Raw genomic sequence first — 19,060 nt, 5'->3', positions numbered from 1 at the left:
ATTGAACCGTTCATATGCTTCATACATTTATGAGTATAAACAACATTCAAAATCTTCCAAGCAAATCAAACCAAGAAAATAGTGTTTCTTTATTGACTGAAAAAGGACAGGCACACACATGCTGTAGTGATGTGTTTGAATTGGGATTTTTATTTAGATATTTTTTGTACATTTCTAGTGAATGTTCATGAAACTTTTGCCTCAGGAAGCAAAAAGAAAAGTTCGCCGTCAAATGAAGTCAGAAACACCTTGTTAAAAGAAAGGAGAGTGAAGACTAATATTTTGTTGTGCCGTGTTGGGGTAGGATATTTCATCAATGTTGGTGGCATTTTAGATGTGTGTTTTACAAACAGGGATACAGAAAAGGAAGGGGAAGCAACGTTTTTTGTCATTTTGTTTTATTGTTATCTACACGAAATGTTTTTATGCATTTATTACTTTCTCCTTGGTTTATAAAATAACTGTCTAGTCATATTTAGAGAATACTTCAAAGACACAGGAATATGAACGGTTTGTGATTGTTTATAGAACTTTGGAATTTGTAGTTGACGTTGTTATTTTGCTGTACAGTTATATACTTTCAGAGTGGAAGATGACAGAATTATCATAGCAACAACAGCTTTGTCTTGCGCAGATGTTTTACTTAATATTCTGATTTTAATAAAGAATTGTCACGACTGTTGTTATCATACACCGAAACCAGACGAAAATACTGATATGAAGGTTAGTTACTTAAAACCGTTCTTTTGTATATATTTATATGACCTTTCACAAATAGATATCATAAAGATAATATGTGCTTTTCAGAGTCGTGCTTTATTCTATAAATTACTGATTTCCTTAAAACGTTAGATAAATATCAAGTAATCATCTCTAAAATTTAATTGTTTTTTTTATTAATTTTACAAAATGATACTTTACATTTGCTTGTATATTAGATGTCATGCATTTAAATTTTGAGACGGTGGTTCGTTCACTTGTCGTTTTCTTTTATTTAAAATTAAGGATATTGATTGGTATTTTTTCATGATAATAGTATGAATTTTTTGTGTCAGAAAAAAAGGAAGAGCGAAAACTGAAGACCAAGTAAGGGATATATTTTAGGAACGATTATATCAGGAATACGTCTTTGCCAATGGCCGATGATAACTAAATTGAAAATTAACAACAACAAACTGTCTAAGAAGCTCGGGAAGACGTATTTGATGAGCATTGCAGACGAAGAATTTATAGAGGGTTCAATATCTTTATAACGAAAAGTTAAATATTTCAATGTTAAGAAATACGTATGGTTAAAAATTTAGGGACCAAAATAACTTTCAGTTAACTACGGCAACTTCTCAAAACAGTGGAATTATTTTGTCGATAAATTGTATTGTAAAACAATGTTCATTGTGTGCCTTGCTTCCTTTTTTGTTCTTTGCATGTTGTCCTTTAGGTGTCCCCGAAGTTGTCATTTTCAAAAATTTCCAATGAAATACTTTTGAGTATAGCTAATACTTTTTATTGTGTTATCTCAAAATAATCATAGGTTGATATCTTGTATAAAGATTTAATTATCGTACTGAATATTTAAAGGATAATCTTGTGTTTTAGACAATGATTTTTTTTATGATATTACAATTAATCTTCTATACTGTTTTGACTACAATTTAGATAAACTTGCCCGATGGCGATGTTATACTGACGGTCTGTAGTGCAATATACCGTTATGAAGCAGGAGCAATATACCCTCATTATGCCTTATAATTTAGGCGTATGACAATATGTCCGATATCGATGTAACAAGAAATATTGAATCACCAATCAAGACAGATTTATTGACATCACCAAAGAAAATCGAAGACAGAGGTAATCTATCAGGAGAAACCCTGTTTCCACTCTATTGTTTTCCCTTAAGCATGATCATACTTGCAAACAATCATAAGACTTGTTTACTTTCTTTTTAAACTAACTTGTAATTGAATACAAAGTGCAATGATTTTTTTAGCAATAAACACTTGCTATACACTCTGTAAATTACGTCAGGTCATTTGTTCATTTTTATCAAAAACTATTCCGGTTATGCAGGCTTTTCCTTTTGCATCTGTTGGTTAGTTGTTAATTTATTCAGGGCTACAATTTTGTCAATTGATTGTGCAAATTTGTATGTAAACAGCATCCAAAATTTTCAATTATAAAAGGCTATTGCAGAACCTCGCGATTGAGGATTTCAAGGCTAAACTACCTGACTGTTCTGGCAAAAACTCTCCATTCAAATATGGCCCTTCTGGTCACGTCGTTACGGGAGATTTAACCATCATCGAAAACGAATCTCTGCGTAATATCCTTTCTAAAGGTCCCATGTACCGTGACCCACGCTCCATAAATTGGAATTATAACTTAAAAGTTCTTATGGATGCCGTCGAGGACTATGAAAAAAAATGGATAAAACGAGAACAAGAAGACATTGATTCTCTGTCAGAGTGGTTAAAGGCCGTGAGGTCTTTAATTTTGAAACGAATGAAAGTGTTAAGTAGGTCAATGAGTGCCAAACCTACATCAGTTTTCAAAGACCCCGATGTAATAAAAACATTGTCTACTACACATGACAAATATGTTGTCGTACCAGCAGACAAAGCCGAAAACAACATTTTTTTGTCTGCAAAACGTTTTACATCAAATGTTTATTATCAGAGGTAGACGTAGAAAATAATAGCAGTGATAAGACCTATACTGCTACCACACTTTCCAAAGAAGAGATTGTGGAAAACCATAAATCTGTGCTATCCTCTTTTGGTCTCTTTACCAAGGACGATGATTGTGATTTTCCGTCTATGTACCGGATTCCTAAACTCCACAAGAATTCATACAAACAACGTTTCATAGCTGGATCTGCAAAATATACCACCTAACCTCTTTCAAAACTTTTAACTTCTATACTAACAACTGTCCAAGAGGGTCTGTACTCCTACCATAACATTTATTATTCCCGTAGTGGTATTAATTCAATGTGGATCCTGAAAAAATCGAAAGATCTTTAGGAGACAATCAGTTCAAAACTATTATCTGAATATAATAACATTAAAACCTACGATTTTTCAACACTGTATACTTCTATTCCCCATACTCAGTTAAAATCCCGACTTAAAAACATTATACATCGTTGCTTTTCCAAAAACGATGGTACACCTAGATACAAATATATAGTTCTTAGTAGAGATTCCTCATACTTTGTAAGAAATAATTCCAAATCATCTCCCAAATATACAGAGGAAGATGTTGACAAAATGCTGAAATTTTTAATCGACAACGTATTTGTCCAGTGTGGTGGACGTGTTTTTCAACAAACGGTCGGCATTCCAATGGGAACAAATTGGGCTCCTTTACTTGCTGACCTATTCCTTCACTCTTATGAGGCTGACTTTATAGCTGATTTGATCCGAAAGAAATAATATTGTTTGGCTAGATCCTTTAATCTCAGTTTCCGCTATAAAGATGTCGTATTACCTTTAAACAATTTCGGGGATTTGATACATCGCATCTACCCCAAAGAACTTGAGATAAAGGATACTACAGACACTGTAAGGTCAGCCTCATATCTTGACCTACACTTAGAAATCGATGATAAAGCAAAACTATTGACCAAACTTGTTCTTTGTTGGGTATGCCTGTTTTCCATGTCTGGTCTTTGTCCCCGGATTGCATTCTTTTGATTACCGCTATAACCTTGGTTCCCTTGATTACTCTTTTAAATACAATCATTACATGTCATTACAATTAAATGCATAAGACACCCTATGTTCGTAACATTCGTGTTCACATTCCGAGTTGTGCACTTAAAAGTACCCAAAATTTTCCAACATTTTACCGGTATGTTAAACTGGGATATCATTGTGAAACAACCGATAACAGGTTGTTTCTTTTTTCAGGCAGTGTACAGATTAAGATAGAAACAGGAAATATACTTCAAGATGGACCCAAGGTTATATTGATAAATATCCTCACGACTACGCCCCTTTTCTAACAATAACAGACCCCTTTGTATAATAAAAAGAAACGATTAAAATATCCTTAAACGTAATATGAAACAATATGACACACATTACAATAACTAGTAATTACATTTGTAAAAAAAATTACATATGATTTTGAAAATTGTTTCCAGGTGCAAGAAAACCTTGAGGTAGGAGATATAAATATCGCTTTCTTAATTTTTTTCTGAAATTATGCATGCGGAAAGATCGGCTCGAATGCAATCATGTGACAGAAAAAAATGACATCGTTTCGGAATTCGATTTCTTTGTACATAGATTTGAATTATACAAGTAAAAATGATGAAAATACATAGGATATGTAGGAAAATTGTTAAAAAACGGAGGTATTAAATCATTTCTTAGTACTGTGAAATAACGGTGCAAAGAATTTTCTTTAAAATATATATATATAATTATCAACTGTAATGGCTATCCAACGATATTAAAAAAAATCACTTGACAACGGAACTCGTTAACCCTTCATGCTCTTTTAAAGGGGAATACTTACAATTTTTTCGGTCTTTTTCTGTAACGTCAAACTTTACTTCGGCGACGTCACTTATCTTTACATGTAATTACGGTTGTGAATGTTCAAATGTTAGGCTTGCTACGACACTTGTTACATATAAAGTACTTGTAGCAAAATTAATGAAAAGAAGGTCTTGGATACAGTTTTTCTTCAGTTTCAAATGAATTTTAAAAGAATGGAAAAATGATTTAAAGTACAACACGTTTTTGTATCGAAATAAGATCTCTTCAAAATCAAGATAAAATGGACAGGTAGAAGATCGTTGCGTTTATTTTTTTTTTATTTTTTTATTTTTTTTTTCATTCATTTTCCGTCAAAAATGAAACGATTTATCCAAAGCTGTTCGCCGAGTTCTACAACTCTTCCACGTTCTGCGTTGTTAAGCTTATCTCCAATGCAAAGCAACGCATTGTCGTAACCATATGCTTTGAAATTACATAAGACGGAACAGATGTGAACGTTTCACTTCGGGATATTAATGTCCCTGTTTTGTCTAAACGAATTCATGATAAATTCAACAGAGGTGTGACTATAAATCATTTTTTTCAGCATTTGCAAAGCTTTTACATCCCCGATGGCATCATGAACGTCATATGATATGCTTAATAAATCGGTTACTATTACCACCTGACTAAAGATTTTCTTTTCAATTTTCCGCTTTACTTTCGTAAGTGACAGAGTATCTATAAATCCTATACACTTTTCCTTAAAACTTTCCAAAAAGCCATTCGCCTCCAGTTCTTTAATTGTGATGTTTGAGTCGATCTCCCCTTTTCCGATACCATATTGTTTTGGTTTGATTCCTTATACCAGTGGTACAACGTCATGCAGTGTTTGGGCAAAAGTAAGTAAATAATAGAAGAAGAAAACAACAACAACAACAACAAACAAAACAAAACATCAACAGAAACAATCAACATCAACTAAAACAGCTGAATCAAACGAACTAAAAGTATCTGCTAGGTTGGAAACAAATTGTACTATTCTTAATTTCGACAGAATTTTAGCACGGCTATCTGAAAAAGAAATGACAAATAAAATAGAACTTTGCAAAGACGGTGGCGAAGTAATTTTGATCATGCAGTTTTCTAAAGAATGATTGCAGTCTATGGTATGGTGTTATTGCTTTGTTAATCATCTGGGTGGGTGTTTATGCGACAAATTGTAACATTTAAATTATATAATAGCTTATCAACTGAGAATAAATTAGATGAGAAGTGTACATGTTCATGTAAATAAGGGCAGGTTTGATTTCAACGATTGTGGCAGAAGTTTGAAGAATTTGAAGAATTTTCACTAAATTGAATTTCGAGTTGATACTTCTATTACTCTTCTACCCTGTTTTCATTCCAAATTGTCGTTATTACTTTCGTCTGTTTCTCTTTTTTTCTCGGTTCTCGTAAACATCTTTTGGTCTGTCTTTTCCGCGAAGGTTATTTAATTTAGTAAAATACAATTAGCGAACGAAATATCCACGGGAATTTCGATTACATGACATTTTAGTCAGTGGTCGAAGGGAAATAACTCACATAGTAACGCAACGTCAACGGTTTTTTTTTTTTCGTAACCCGCTAGGGGCGTTCATTTACGTAACTCCTACTTTTTTTTAACAAGCAGGAGTTAAAAAAATCACAGCAGGTTATAACTTGCCATATTGATTTGGAATGCATACAGTAGTAAAATAAAGAAGCTGTATATACGTAATAATTCAATTATCTTTTACCAATTCATAGGGTGTCATTAAACTTTTACTTAACGCATAATACAAATAACTAAAATTACATAATTATCATTTGGATTATTGCGCTTATTTCATTAAAGTTTGTAGTACTTTTCGTTCATTTTAGTTACTACTTTAATGTACTTTTCAGTCAGAATCAGACGTTTTAATTGTTCCAGTATCATCTGCTGGGAGTAGTACAAACCTGAAAGAGACTGATGAGAAACAAGCTCTGATAAAGCTCTAGGGTGACCATTTTAAGAATGGCTTTGACAAACAGATTGGTAACGGTTTACTTCCTGGCAACATTGGTGAATATTCCGGAGCCAATCCAAAGCAACAAACCCAGCGCGTACTACTAGCGTACATTTCCAAACGAGATGAAACCATCTGTCCAGGACAGGTGATATTGGAAGAATTCGGCAATTTACAATGACAACCAACGTTACGACTGTTTAAACAGAATAGCACGAGTTTTAAACGTTTCGATAGAACATCAAATTCAAATACAGCATTAATAAATTCATAGAGGAAAACCAATCAAGGGATAGACTTTTGATTACCATGGAAAGAAATCGGCTAACGAAAATGAGGTAGATCCTTATTATGGAAGCTAAGTGGCAAGGATGATAGTGATGTTTTCTGTATACTTAGAATGAATAAAACTACATGACACTTATGTAGTGCAAGAGTAAAGTATACGATTAGGATTGCACCTTTCTCACATTACTTTTATGTTGCATTCCGCGTTTAATCGAATTCTTAACGTTTATTAATTGTAGCTGCACATTCAAAAATTTGAATTTGTTATCTCCTCATGTTTAAGTAGAACAAATGCGAAATATACCTAGGACTTAATTAAATATAAAATATTTAATGGTTTTTAATTGCTTTAATAACTTAAAACGGTGGAATGCATTTCTTTTAACAATTTTAAAGTTAACAATCTGATCCTTGGTATACTCAAAACTGTCTACTTATTTCAGGCTCTTACAACTCCCTCATATTGTACAATACACATACACACTATACAATGTATTTCTGCACATTTCAACGAAAACGTCCATTTTAAATTGTGATTGATTAACTACATATCTTATTATTATCATAAATATTTTCTGCTTTGCAGGAATTTGACAGAACACTTTCAATTTACATTAAGGACGGATAATATCAGAAGATAAATGTCATTATGTTGTAAAACTCAGTTCAATTTTTGGATTAGTATTTAAGATCTAAACGTTTATCTAGTCCAGAGAGATATTATATGTTATTCAAAGATAAGCCTTTTAATATGAGTTCTTTTCTTGTGGTAGAACAGCAATAAAATTTCGTTTTTGCTCTAGCCAAATTTTATTTTTACTTGACCGTGATGTTTCGTATATGTGGTGACTTCAAGCCGACAAGAGAATAAAGAATTGGTTATAATTGTGTATCGAGATTACATTATTGGAAATTGCACTGACACGATTTAGTCAAGCTTTTTATCTGCATAAACAGTGTATGTGTAAATTTTGATACTTTTCGATGATACACATGTGGATCTAAAATTGATAGTTTGTAAATAATTATGTACTTAATTTATATTTAACAATACCCTTTATTCTCTTTGTCTATATAAAAATCCACTGAAATCTACATTTCTTTTTCCGTTTTTAAGATGAAGAGCATTACAATTTTATGGCGGTTTCAGCCCAATTGAGATCAAAGCATAACAGATATGTTAGAAACATGTGCTCATATAAGCGCACAGTGCCCTAGAACACTCGGCCAGCTAGGCTATATAAAAGTATAGCTTTCGCTGGCCGGGTCATTCCACCTCGTAGGATTAATCGAGGTCTGTAACTTAGTACACGATGTATGGTAGTACGGGACAGTTCATTTAGATGTTATTATGTAAGATAGAAGATCACATTAATGATGCACGTCACCACAATTCAATATTATACAAACGTCTCAGAATGTGACGACTCTATTCACTACACTGCTCCATCGGATCAAATTGATACAGGGAAGATATGTAAACGTATAGAAATGTCTGAAAACTGAAAAATTCCCAACGATGTTAGAACTGACGTTCCCTCCGCGGGACTCGAATTCATACCGCTGTGACATCTATGGCAATACCGCCTGCACAAAGTCCACTGCCCTAGACCACTTGACCAGCTAGGCTATGAAAATATAGCTTTCTCTAGTCTGGTCATTCCTCCTCGTAGGATTAATCTAGTGCTGTAAATGAGTACACGATGTATGATAGTACGGGACAGCTCATCTAGGTGCCACAGGGCAATTTTTTTTTTGCTCCAATGTAATGTACATAGCATATGTATGTGTATGTCGAGAAGTATAACTCTAGTTTTGAATCGACAATGGATGGCTCAGAAAACGATTTTAACATTCCCTAACAAAGCAACCAAATCTTGCTCAAATCAAAGATTTATCTCCCTTTTTTATTGATCTTTAATGCTTTCTTTGTAATTTATTTCTCTTTTATCGTTGTAGTAAATCCAAAGCTAACATTCAACTTTGAGAAAGGGTGCAATGTGATATGAAATGGGTGGAAAAAAATTGAAAACAAAATTTGTCATATGTCACCCACTGCCTGATTTTTTGCATGGACATTCTTTTTAATTTATCATTTTTAAAATGCCTACGATAGTCTAACATGGTCCGTAGTTTTAACCTCTTTTTTAATCAGTAACAGATTTTCTATCCAATAAATTTATCTTTTGATTATTAAATCTATTAAAATGCTATAGATTTTTTTCAAAATAATGCTATTTATATAAGTATCAAGTACTACTTTTCAAAGAAATGCTTTATACATTTTAGTGTCTCCGTTAATGCTTTGAAGAATGTTTAAAATTCGTAAAACTGGATGACTCTTTATTTGCGTTTCCAACATTCAATGTTCGATTGGGTTTTAAAGCAAAGGAGTTTGCAGACGCATTTAAACTGCATTGATATTTTTTTTGGGAGGGGGGTGGTATATAGACTAGAACGGCTTTGGATCACCATTGTTACAAAATCGGCCGCAGAAAAGGAAGGTAAATCAATCTTAATATAGCAGCAAAATACCAAATATGACAGAGATGGTTTTGGTATATCTAGATTGACAAGCACGAGAAACAAAACTACTGGAATTCTCGTTGTTTATGTTACCAAAACAAAACTACTTCGCACATGTTTATATCCACACGGTGCAAGACTAAAATTCTTTACTGTAGAAAGCACTTTTTCATGATTAATGTTATATCGCTTGCCGTTCTTAACAGTAAGATTGTACACCTGCATACTCAATATTCTGAAATATTTATCCTCAAGAAAAAAATAAAAAATGCAATAAAGCCGTACAATTATAAGCAACATTTTTTAGAACAATGTCACATCAGATCATGTGGTCAGTATACTCAAAACTGTCTACTTATTTCCGGCTCTTACAACTCTTTGATATTCGATTAATACGCAATCTCAATGTTTAGAGCATTTTGACGAAAAGTTTGATCTTAAATGTGATTAGTTTATTAATGTAATTTCTTTACTATATCTAAGATACTTGTATGAAATAGATCAATGGCATTACCCAACCCAGTTCAATAAGTCAATTAGTTTTTAAGACTGTTTTGTTTTCGTAGTAGGACAAAGCCACTTTGTTTTAGCTACAGCCAAGTTTTATTTTCACTTGTCCATGATGTTCCGTACATGTAGTGACTTCAAGCCTGAAAAAAATGACGAATTAGTGTCCTTATATCCGTAATGGACGTCAAAATAAAAGAAACTGCATTTACACATTCTGTTCAAGGTTTTTAATAACTAGATACATACGAGTAAAATTTAATAATATCTAATGCAATACATGTTAACGCAAATTTCATAGTTCGTGCGTCACTTTATAGTCAATTAATAATAACAATGTTTTTTAGCCTTAGAAGAAGCTTTTTATCCTGCAACTTAAGTGTTATAGTCACTACGTGTAGCAGTTTGTATTTATAAAATAGTAAATAAAAATCCAAAAGCTGGGATATACTTAATACATTTTATTCATGTAGTCTTATGAGTGAAAAGTATATTTAAGTGTTTTTACATTTCTTACTTTATATAATAGAATCTATCTTTTTTGTGGTATTGCCGAATTTAATAGTCATTTTATGGAAGAAGAAATTTCGCGAACTAAATTCATGTGAATAATTTATGCTTTACCTGCGACCGCGCTCTGAAATCCTGCATTGTAGTCACAAGCCACTTCGTTATTAATGTAATTATTTCTATCATCTGAGTACTGATCGTTCTGTCCTGGACCTCCAACGAGTGCACCAAACAGGATATGGGGGTTAGGTGCACTAGCCTGCTTGTTCAGGTCATTGCAAGGACCGGGCATCATTGGGCATGAGCTACAATTTCAATTTGAAAATGCTGGTTCCATTTTTGTTGTTGAAATAATGATAATAGCACTATTATGTGTCAGTTTATTATTGGATTCAAAATATTTATTTTAGGATAACAATGTATTAGAATTCGATTTGTAAAACCTTTAGAAACATTTTCTTTTTCGTTTATTTATTTTTTTTTTTTTCGGAAGTGGGGCATGTCCACATTTTTATCGTATCTCCAGCCCTTTTTAAAAGAATGAATAAAAGATCTGTTAAAAATAAGTTTTCATATGTAATGGGTCTAAAAACCAAATTTACTTATCAAGTTCATTATACATGTAAGATATAACCAAATTCTTTTGTTTTGTGTTTTACAATCAATCATAGGTACTTTAAACTACAAGTATTTCTATCTGGACATTATGAATTATGATAAAGCTTTGACCTTTGTTTACCTTATAACCTATGTCCATAAAATTTAATCATTGACCAAGTTTAGTCAAACAAACAAGAAAACACATTTTACCTTAAGAGGCTACTATTTGTACATCTAAAACACCTAATTATTCCAAGTCTCGTCATTAATGAGGTAATGAATAGTACCTTGCTCTGTGATGGGGTCTGGTTGGAGGGTTCACTCCGAAGCCCACCACGAAGCTTCGGCCTGTATCACCTAGAGCATATCCAATTTGACTCTTTGCCCATTGTCTGTACTCTGTTGGATGAACACCTAGGTCAGCCGCCAGCAGTGCCATGAAAGCCATATTAGCTGCAAAACAAGGCATTTGAATTAATGCTGAATAAAAACTACAAGATTAAGTAAACATCTAAATAAATACAACACATCATCATTCTTTGCATTGAAAATATTAAATTGCATTTACCTACACCATTTAAAGTGTTGTAAACTATATAAAAGACAACTCACAATATGCCATATATCAAATTAAGTCAGAGCGCATTACCAGAAGAAATAAACAATACATCTATATTAAATGATTAACCATGATTCATGTTAGTAGTCCTCGGAGTGGGAGGGTCCACCGTGCACCCCCTCCTCCCATCAACTTCATGGTGATTTGTAGGTACCTTTATACCTCTCATTACCGAATCAATTTGTCGCAAAAGAACATTCCCGGATTATTTTTAAGTATAAGCCTATACTTGTACCCCACTGGGTAAAAAAAGCCAAGATTTTTTTACTTAATTGTTTGAGTGTCGTAACCTTCCTGGAATAGCATGTGGTCATAAACTGAACAAATTTAGATATCATCGTATAGCCCAATGTCTTTGCTTTACAATGGTACTAGGAAAGTTGCGGTAACACTTAGGGTTTTGTGATAAAATAAAAAAAATCTACCTATACCCCGCCGAAAAATCGCTTAAATTGACATATTTTCAAAACCCCTAGAGTATTTATGTTTCAGTAAAAATGGCTTTTTGGTATTTTCTATTTATTATTATCACAATTTATACTTCTGGGGTTCTTTTGATGAATGTTGGTGATTTTCGTAGTCGGAATCTATCAAAAAATGCGAAAAATGGGATTTTTTATTTTTCTGTCAAAAGTCACAAAACGTCGACTCTACAAGTTATTTCTCAAATAAAACGTCTGAATTTTTTGGTATCATTCGATAGATAATTAAATTTCCTACATAAATAAATCACGGAAAAACCCTAATGTAAAGAATTAATTTCAGAAAAAAATGTTAAAAATACTAATTATGAATGCCTAAAATATGAGTTCTACGGTGTCAGTATGCTGTAAATGAGAATTGTGTTTGATACTGAGACCAGTTTTCTAGAGGTAGGAGTAGTATCTTTAACATTTTGACGCAAAATCCTTAGTGTCCAACTTTCTTGGTACCATTGTAAAGCTGAGACATTGGGCTACATGATGATGCAGACGTATGTCAGTTCAAATCGTTCTGTAGAAAGCAGAAGTTCGTAGAATAAAAAAAAACTTTAAAAACAGATTTTTGCCTCAACGAGGTATAAAAGTAGCCAAAAATACAAAAATGCTTCAGTTTATTTATTTATTTTTTTTTATTATTTTATTTTATTTTTTTATTATTATTACTTTTTTGCAACAAAAAGATTCGTAAATGGGAGGTTTAAGGATATCTGAAAATCATATTTTGGTTTATGAGTTGGGGGGGTGCACGTGCACGGGGGTTATCTCAGCCCACTTACTATAGTGAGATGACCAGCAACGATACACTCATAATTAAGATTCTTCTCACTTTTTTTAGGATTGTTCATGAAGTTGATTCTCTTGAAATGAGTTGCAGGACAACATAAACATTCCAAAATGATGGTTTAGATGCAAATAACAAATAAACAAGAATGACCATTTTTCCCTCCTCGACGACAAAGATCGACTTCTTATATTTGTTTCTGAGAACCATTTTACTCCTTTGCCCATTGAAATGGATTACCCATCTCTCATATTTTTTAATATAATTGCCAAACACATAGAAAATGAGCAAAAATAAATCACTACTCCACCTTTGGTAATTCCAAAATTATTATACATTGTTTTAGTTCATTAAGCAATATTTTCATCACTCAATCTAAAGAAAAGTCAGTTGCTGCAGGCCGAAATAAATCTGCTCTTTCCTGGATATTTGGCTTAAAAGTCGCTTCAGTTTGTACAAAATGATAAAAAAATTTAAACACGAACTGTGGATAAAAACGTAATTTCTACCTCAATATTCCTTCTTCTTTTATTGTAATCGTTCACAAACTTATTTTTGTATGATGGCTTATTCACACTAAACTCTACGCACAATCATTTGTTAAACTTACATGCATATCTCAAAGATCCCCACTGAAGCCTAAAAGCCAGACCTTTTGGTGTGTATGGAACAGCATCTGCTCCGGAGCCCCCCGGCATCCAGTTTTTAAAGGTTTGTTCCAAATCTTGCAGATATTTCGTGTCTTTTGTAATATTGTATAATAAGATCTGTAATGTTATTGAAATTTTCTTAAAGAGAAACTCTAAGTAACATATAAATGCTTTGCAGTACTACTAACACCATGATAACTTAATGTTTTGTAATGCAATGATACTTTTAATAGCCTGATTGTACAAATAAGTAAAATAAAAAAATATCCACACTAAACATTATTTGAGTATATCATAAACCTGTGTGAGCCCCTTACTACAACAATAGATTCGTTTATCATTATATGCAATTAAATTGAATTGTGGAATTAGATCTTCCTATGAATTGGTTTCTAATGATGCTGATGAGAGATAACCCATTAAAACACATGTACAGCATATAGAAATTTGCAATATGGATATATTGTATGCATATACAGGTGTATTTTAAATCGCCTAAACCAAAGCAAATTGACTTGTGCAAATATATGCGGTTCACATCAATTTGACATGAAAAGACACTATGTTTAAAAGTAATTTTGGAATAATTGGCTGATACCGATATTTAATTCATCGATATTTCAGTAAATCGGGTTTCAAATAAAATAAGGTATACGTTAACGGGTTATATAATAACCATATTTCCAGTGTTTTTGTCGTCCCAAGACTGGCCCCACGCTGCCCCGGGTTGATAATATTGCTCTGCATCTGCCAAGTACTGATTGTCATTTGTAGCCTTGTACAACCAGGCTGCTCCCCATGACAACTCGTCTTCATATACAACAGATCTGATAAAAATGTAGCAAATGTGTTTTTACCTACTACCTTGGCCAAAACTAGAAGTTCCACAGTTATTTCAGATTTAATTGTGTACAATTTGTGTGCAGAATACATTTTGAAAATGTATTTGTTACACTTTCATAGAAGTGGTTACCCCTTGCCAAATAATCAGTGGTTTTAAAATTTGTTTTAAGGCAAATTAATATCTTTCCCAACTTTGAAGATATCGACAAAAATCAAAGCTTGAACATTAGGGCAATTCAAGTATGTCAAAATCCGATTTCATGACCAGAACATCGAATAAAATAAAATACACAAAAACCTGTAGATAATGAAAACAAGAAGATAATTCCATAAGCGTCAATATCTGGTTACCTGTAATATGCTGCTGCTTGTGGAACGCTTGTACTGTAAATGCCTTTGAAAGTTTTGGCAAACTTATACAACTGTTTTGCATGAGTTAATAGTTTTGCAGCAAAAGCTGGATCTGAAATGATGTATACTCTAAATATGAAGTCCTTTCTTTTAAGGTAATTACATTTAAATAACAAACGAAATACACTAAGTCAGAAGCCTCAACCTCTATTTGCGGAAAAATAGTATTTTGAAATCAAAATATTGCTTCTCTAAGGAGTCTTTCTTGATCATAAAGGGGATTTCTACCAAGGAAAAATTTAAAGACGCCATTTCTACTTCCAATTTTTGACATATGAGTTCAATCACCTTATGTGTCAAAACTCAAATCGAGTTCCTAGTTTATTTTCGTTTGTAGGTTTTAATATAAAATGAAGGCGTCTGATAAAGGGAACGATTTTCACATATCAAATTCAGATAAACCTTAATATCAATACATTACTTAGATATGACAAACCTTTTTCTTTAAATACCATTGAACCAACCGCCATTGCAGCTGCATATTCAGCAGCTACGTCACTTCCAGGTTTGCTTTCGGTTATTTTGAAGGCAGGTCTGTCCATGGTCATATCTTCTGGTCGACCCCAGAAGGAATGATCCTTTCCACCGTCCCCTACCTATAAGCACATTGAACTGTTCATGTAACGCTCAAATTGATTTGCATGCCGTATATTGTGTTTAATCAGATACGTCTTGATTTTGAGATTAATTAGTGTATCATTGCACAAATTTATCAACTTGCTGATAACAACTGCTCAAAAATACTTGAAAAGGTCTTAGCTCTTTGATAAAAAGAACATAATTTCTAATTTCTTTGGGAAAAAAATAACATTAACCTGGACATAGAGTTCGTTTTCCCCGGTATGACATTTCAGCAACCACACAAGCGGCCACCTGATACAATCGTACATCTCCCCTAGTTCCTCGCTAGCGATATAGGCATCTTTATACTGTAACAAACCCCATGCCAAAATAGTTACAGTTGCTGACATTGGGAACCCAAACTTTACATTATCTCCAGCTAATGAATAAATGAAAAATAAAGGTAACAATTCTCCGAACTGTGTGTTGCAAGTCTTTATCCAAACACGTATTCTTATGTACGTAAAAGTCACCATCTTACCATAGTTAGATATCGCTTGCAAAAAGAAATGCTGATTCTACTGTTAAATTTATATACATGTAATTAATCTAGCAACAAAGTGCGTGTAATTGATTAATCTTTACAATTATGAATTAGAAATATGAAATATCTCTTCCGTTTGCAAAGTTAAGAAGGATTAGAAAATATACATAAAGTGATAGTATTTCAAAACATCATCATCAATACATCCATAATGTGAAGTACCATTGCTAAGAGTCACGATTGCAAATCTACGATTAATTTTTAGTTTCCAAAGGAACGATGTTTTCAATGTTCATTCCAATATGATAAGGCAACCTACCATCATACCATCCACCTGTTAGGTCTTCCCCATTATTTCCCTGGTCATGTAAGGCAGAATCACCACGCCATGGAATTGGGTTATCAGCCGGAAGTTTACCAGATCGCTGTGCGGCATAGAACAAAATAGACTTCTCAAGAACTTCGTCGTAGTTGTACTTTGTTCCGTCGTCTATAAATTTGTAAGGTTGATAATACCAATTTTATACAAATACTGCTAGTTTCGGTCTGTTGTACACGTGGTCCGACGGATATCTTGTCGGAACAATTATTTTTGTACATTTGTCTCAGAATGTGACGACTCTATTTGCTACACTGCTCCATCGGATCAAATTAATACAGGGATGATATATATACGTATAGAAAGGTCTGAAAAATTCCCAACAATGTTAGAACTGTCAAATTTGCGATGCAAATTTTTGGTCGTTCCCTCCGCGGGACTCGAACTCGTACTGCTATATATATATTTACTGATCGTTGCGTAAATCATTTGTCTTTTTAAATAAAAAGTATGCGTGTTGTTTATGCACTCAAAGAAATGTGCAGTCAGCTACTCCATATATAAGACTTAACCGTTTCAGATAGATGATAGCTTATGATAGAAATGTCTAGAATTCTATTGTAAAGTACCTACTATTTGGTAATGGAGGAACCGTAAATGTATCGATTCCAAGATTTTTTAGCACTGCTGTAGCTGTTGGTTTAGTACCACTATATTCTATCTGTACAGTTATGTCCAAGGTATCCCCTATTTTCTGTACAGCAGTATGGCGACGGTTGACCAGGGTATGACCTGTATTGTCACTTGTGTGTTCGATTTCATCACCCATCCATTGCTGGTGAAAACATACAATAATAAAAGATTTCGTGAAATTTTTTAATGTGTAATCTAAAACTTTCCAATAAATAAAATACATGAAATGGTATATATACTTGTTCAGTTCAATCAAACTATATTTAGTTGTTGATATTAGTACGTGTTCGACTATGCTCTAGAAAAGAATAAAAGTCTTTAAAATATCTAAAATAGAAAGAAGAAAAATATACCGTCATGGACTTTACAGGTTGAGAGAATGTGATAAAACACTCCCAACCATTTAGATCTTCTGTTATATGAAACCTAAAGTGACCTTGCATTCGTCCTCCCCAGTCATCAACATTGGTCAAGGTTGTTGTCATGTCGCCTCGTGACATAACCGGAAGAAGTAAAAGTATGAGAAACATTTCGTAGCTCAATCTAAAGAATAAAATGCAGTGTTACGATTACGAACATTTAGGCAGGCCTACATAATACTGCGCAACAATTCATCAGCATATGTGCAATATTGCTTTGAGATAAACAAACATTTTGTTTCGCTTGCTGAATGACGTTTCTTTCAATTTTAAAAACCTTAACTACCATATCAATAATCAAATTCTTTTCTGTCTGTTCATTGCAATTATGTTTCTTATATTATACTTGGTTTCTTGCCCTTTTTCGGTATTACTTGTTTTTGTTCTAATTTGCCGAATGTGTAGGTTAAATGTTATGAAATCAGATCTTATTGGGTTTAGTAATTTTGGTTGCTGGAGAGAGTATCGCATAAATAGTGTGTAAGCTAAGTTATGTCAGTTTATTAACTAAAGGAGTCAAAATAATACTTAAGATCGATAGTAATCATACAATATGATCTAATCACGTAGATGATTGTTTGTAACTGTTGTATTCGTATAACTCATTTCAGAATGAATATATTATGTCAAATAGTATGCATACCAAAATCTTCTGGGTGCAAACTTTGAGAGTTCATTAATGTAAAGCGAGAAAAAGTGATCTTGATCGCGTGTTCGGGTCCCTCCATCATGGCAAAAAAATTACAAAAAAATTAATCCGAAAATTAAATGTCAACACAAATTTTTAAAACTCTTAATCAACAAAATATGTTATGACACTGAAACGTCACTGTTCAAAGTTTTTTTTTATTTTTTATTTTTTATTTTTATTTTTATTTTTTTCTAATTTAATTTTATTTGATTGATTGTTTGTTTGTTTTGTGTGCTTGTTTCTTTGTTGATTTTTTTAATATTCTTCATTTCTTACATGTATCACCATATGAAAATGGTCATTCTTCATAAATACATCCTCATTTTAAAATGCAAGCTTCGTCAATATTTTTCAAACTTGTTCTTTCTTTCTAACAATACACACACTATTATGTAAAATACTATCAATATCATTTAGGAAAATACAAATACTTTTCAAGAAAATCGAAATACTCCCAATTTGAAATCTCTTAATTGCACTTTTTTTTTCTACCAAATAAAACTTTTCATTTACCCCTATTAATGATTCATAAATACCAAAATATATGGATTCTTTTTCATGGCTCACATCCAGGTAGTTGCATGTTTTGTGCGTTTATAACAACTTGTAAAGACGATTTAAAGTTAAATACATTCATCGAGTGTAATAATTACTCAATCTGCTGTAAAATATACAACATTGATATGTATTGTAATAAAATAATAGAACACTGTTTTAAAAAATCATATAATAACGAAATCAATAATTTGAATTCAGTTTTTCATATATTTAAAAATAAAGGTTAACACATACTATTCTTACCTTAAGTTTCACTAGACTAATTTTTCTTATCTTTGACTCTTGACATCAGTGACCGAATTCTAGACTATCGGACCTAGTATATGACCCCATGTTTTACATTATGAAAGCAATGTTATAGTTGACATCTAAAATCTACTTTTGTGTCTGTAAAAATTTAAAAAATATTTTATTTGCCCTCGCGTTTCAAAAATTAATGTCCAATGATTTGTCAAGTTTATTATTTATCAAGAAATATACCTTATACTTATCGGCCGTATAGATATGTACCTATGTTTGAATGGGTTTAAATTGAGTA

General features: G+C 32.6%; 1 protein-coding gene across 2 annotated transcripts; it reads right to left on the bottom strand.

Moving 5' to 3' along the window:
* Positions 1-9,764: 9,764 nt before the first annotated feature.
* On the bottom strand, positions 9,765-18,833 carry LOC148614656 (uncharacterized). 2 transcript variants are annotated; one of them, XM_088588919.1, is made up of 12 exons: positions 18,766-18,833; positions 17,208-17,397; positions 16,795-16,996; positions 16,162-16,332; positions 15,553-15,737; positions 15,174-15,333; positions 14,678-14,789; positions 14,160-14,310; positions 13,444-13,600; positions 11,239-11,404; positions 10,466-10,656; positions 9,765-9,984 (listed from the first exon to the last, which is right to left on the bottom strand). In XM_088588919.1, the coding sequence occupies exons 2-12, from the start codon at positions 17,382-17,384 to the stop codon at positions 9,944-9,946; spliced, it is 1,713 nt and encodes a 570-aa protein (XP_088445045.1). In that variant the 5' UTR covers positions 17,385-17,397; positions 18,766-18,833; the 3' UTR covers positions 9,765-9,943. The 2 variants fall into 2 exon arrangements, with proteins under 2 accessions (XP_088445045.1, XP_088445046.1); XM_088588920.1 differs by lacking the exon at positions 18,766-18,833 and adding an exon at positions 17,917-17,940.
* Between the last annotated feature and the right edge of the window lie 227 nt (positions 18,834-19,060).

Source organism: Perna viridis, chromosome 6, assembly GCF_037379345.1.
Source record: "Perna viridis isolate PV_CMFRI_1.1 ecotype Kerala chromosome 6, ASM3737934v1, whole genome shotgun sequence".
Classification (NCBI taxonomy): Eukaryota; Metazoa; Mollusca; class Bivalvia; order Mytilida; family Mytilidae; genus Perna; species Perna viridis.
Note: the sequence above shows the minus strand (reverse complement) of the source record. Positions and strands in the feature narration are given on the sequence as shown.